Below are 3,556 nucleotides of genomic sequence, written 5' to 3'. Positions count from 1 at the left end.
GCATAATGCATTAACCAACATTTGTTACAGTATACTTTGTTAACAGTTAGTTAATACAACTGTTCGTTGTTAGTTCATATTAGCTCAGGTCCATTAAATAATATTAACAGATACAATTTTATTTTAAATAATTGTAATTTATTATTATTATTTTTGTTGTTAATAATGTATTAATAAATGTTGGAATTAACATCAACTAAGATTAATAAATGCTTTAATGAATGAATGAATTATGAATGATGCATTTATATAGAAGTATTTTTCAGTTTTCATGTTAACTAATGGAACGTTATTGTAAATTGTTAACAGTTGTGTCAGCTATAAAAAAAATAAAAAGAACAACAACAGTGAGATTATTATGTGAAAGCATTATAAAATGAGCTGAAATATTTGATAAACGAACACAAGCATTCATGAAATTCACGAATGAGGCTTGTTCCAGGTTTCTGCGGCCACAGATTCGATCACGATAACACGCTTCGAACAGAACATAAAACCCAGTGGCATTTCAGTCAGACGCACCTCTGCTCTGATTCACCGCCTTTTAAGCACCAATAAGACGTCCTCAGGTAGAAGAAAATGGCTTTATAGAGTTGATTTCTCATCGAACAGCCATCTCAGTCCTGATTGCTCCGGGGAACACGAGGTGCTTCTCACTCCGACAGCCCAGCTCCACTCAGTAGAGCGGCGGATGCAGGGGCTTCAGCAGCGGGACATGCGCTTGCGGTACTGCTCCACCAGGGGCACCAGGCACTGCGGAGAGCTGGCCTGCAGGAGGAAGGGGTGCTCCAGGAGGTCTGTGGCACTGGCCCGCTCCAGCGGATCCCGCGTCAGCATGCGCTTCAGGAAGTCCTTCAGCATCGGGGACACCTGCGGACAGACGGGACGTTCACAGGGAAACAGACCAGACAAAGTAACACATGACTGGCCTGGATGTTTTTTAACAGATATGGACACCAGTTTAAACACACACATATCAGTTTGTACACAATGGGACTTTACATTATTATTATATTATATGGTGTGTATTATTTTTTTTATTTTATTTTACTTTTTGATTATTTTCACATCAAAAGCCGTTTTACGGCTTGAGCACCTTTTGATATGTTATATAATATGATATAATTTGTTGACTAATTATTTTTCACATGTTCTCTTTTGTAAATTCATGACATTAGGTTTAGCCTACTGTTAAGGAATGTTTTGGTTCATTTATTATACCGTTTATATATATATATATATATTTACTTCTCTTTGAGATACAGGCTTATTTATTCATGCCATATAATCGTTTATAATTTTATAATTTTATTTTATTCCGGGTTGGATCAGACCATTTAATTGAATAATGAATAGTTATTTTTTATTTTATTTTATTTTATTTTATTTTATTTTATATTATTTTATTTTATTGTATATTTTATTCTATTCTATTCTATTCCAGGTTGGACCAGACCATTTAATTGAATAGTTCATTTTTCCAATTTTTTTCTTTTGCATATTAATGACATTAGACTTAGCCTGCTGTAAAGGAATGTTTTCGTTCATTTATTATTATTTACATACAGATATTCACTGGTTTTGTGTGTATGTTTGTAAGAACCTCAAACTGTCTGTAATTCTGTACATGTGTGTTCATCTCTGTCTCTCTGTGATTAACGGAGAGGTTTTGCTCGTACCTGATGAACGTTGCGTACGGTGGGCGCCGGCTCGTCTCTCAGACGCTTCATGGCAGCCACCGGCGTCTCACTGAAATACGGAGGCTCTCCGTCCACCATCTCCACCAGCATGATGCCCAGAGACCAAACATCCACCTGCAGATTCAGCACAGCAGTCCTTGTTTAATCTGACAGTCACAGCGGAGTCTGCTTCATGTGGTTTGTTTTGTGGTGTTCAGCTGTACCTCCGTTCCATACGGGGATTTGGAGATGACCTCCGGGGCCATCCAGTACGGCGTTCCCACCAGAGACTTCCTCCTCGGGATATCTTTACTGATCTGAGCGCAGAAGCCAAAGTCTGACAGCTTGATCTGAGTCAGAAACATAGAGACGGGTAAGAGTTATATATATATATATATATATATAGTGTTCAAAAGTACTATGCTGTTTTTTTGTTTGTTTCTGAAAGAAGTCTCTTCTGCTCACCAAAACTGCATTTCTTTGAATAATAATACAGTAAAAACAGTAATATTCTGAAATATTATTACAATTTAAAATAACTGTTTCCTATTGTAACATATTCTATAATGTAATTTATTCTTGTTCCTGCAAAGCTGAATTTTTCAGCATTTTACTTATTTATTTCATTTTATTATTTGGTCCATTTTCAAATGTTTTTCTTTTTGCATAATCAGTTAATTTATTATTATTTATTTATAGTTCAAATAAAATAGTAAAATAAAATAAAATGTAAAAAATGTAACAGGGCTTGCTTGTTTGACTGAAAGCTGAATAAATAAGCTTTCCATTGATGTATGGTTTGTTAGGATAGCACAATATTTGAAAATCTGGAATCTGAGGGTGCAAAAAAATCTAAATATTGAGAAAATCATCTTTAAAGTTGTTCAAATTAAGTTCTTAGCAATGCATATTACTAATCAAAAATTAAGTTTTGATATATTTACGGTAGGAAATTTACAAAATATCTTCATGGAACATGATCTTTACTTAATATCCTAATGATTTTTGGCATAAAAGAAAAATCTATCATTTTGACCCATGCAATGTATTGTTGGCTATTGCTACAAATATACCCCAGCGACTCCAGGGTCACATGGTTTGACACAGATGGACTCACGCGTCCGTCCAGCGAGAGCAGGATGGAGTCGCTCTTGATGTCTCTGTGTATGACGCCCTGCGAGTGGAGATACGCCAGCGCCTGCAGCACCGCCTCACACACGGTCGCGATCTGCTCCTCGCTCAGCCTGAACACACCACAGTGACACAAGAGCAGACACACGCTTACATCACTGTGCTTCACAGATCAGCAGTCAGGATTTCTTATGCATCTGCTGTTTTTCAGTATAATCGTGAGTTTTACAAACCGCTTGAGCTCTTTGTGCTGTTATATATCAGTGCTGATTAAGTGTCTTGCATCTCATCGAGACGGGAAGAAACCTCTTGGGAACATGCTAAAAACACTCAGAACAATCCGGCAACCGCCCACAACACTGCAGCATCATAGTGGTGCATTTCGCACTTCAGAAAATGTCAAAATCTAGTTTTATTCCTGCTGTTTTCATCCATACATGACAGATAAAGGATTGTTTTGAGTTCAAAAAGATTTTGTTTGTACTGAAAATTTTTTTAGATGCACACTTATAAATTTTTTCATGCATTATAATTGTTTATCAAACAAAATGTCTTCAAATCCTTTGAAAAATATTTAATTATTGTATTTGGCTCATTTAATTCGTTCACTAATTATTATTATTATATTTTTTTTTTTGTATATTCATGACATTAGGTTTAGTCTGCTGTATAGGAATGTTTTGGTGTATTTATTTATTTATTATTAATTAATAATAATAATAATAATAATAATAATAATATAATAT

The 3,556-nt window shown here is 35.2% G+C and overlaps 1 protein-coding gene across 1 annotated transcript in view; it reads right to left on the bottom strand.

Annotated features, from left to right (window-relative positions):
- Positions 1-311: 311 nt before the first annotated feature.
- pak6 (p21 (RAC1) activated kinase 6) overlaps positions 312-3,556 on the bottom strand; it is a 27,424-nt gene continuing 24,179 nt past the window's right edge. The window contains exons 6-9 of the mRNA XM_016474160.1: positions 2,797-2,923; positions 1,904-2,029; positions 1,680-1,814; positions 312-870 (exon numbers count right to left, since the gene is read on the bottom strand). Of these exons, the coding sequence (XP_016329646.1) occupies positions 703-870; positions 1,680-1,814; positions 1,904-2,029; positions 2,797-2,923 (556 nt within the window). The 3' untranslated portion in view covers positions 312-702. The remainder of the gene's footprint in view (positions 871-1,679; positions 1,815-1,903; positions 2,030-2,796; positions 2,924-3,556) is intronic.

Source organism: Sinocyclocheilus anshuiensis, unplaced genomic scaffold, assembly GCF_001515605.1.
Source record: "Sinocyclocheilus anshuiensis isolate Anshui unplaced genomic scaffold, SAMN03320099.WGS_v1.1 scaffold208, whole genome shotgun sequence".
NCBI lineage: Eukaryota > Metazoa > Chordata > Actinopteri > Cypriniformes > Cyprinidae > Sinocyclocheilus > Sinocyclocheilus anshuiensis.
The sequence above is the reverse complement of the archived record's forward strand: the minus strand, read 5'-3'. Positions and strand labels throughout refer to the sequence as shown.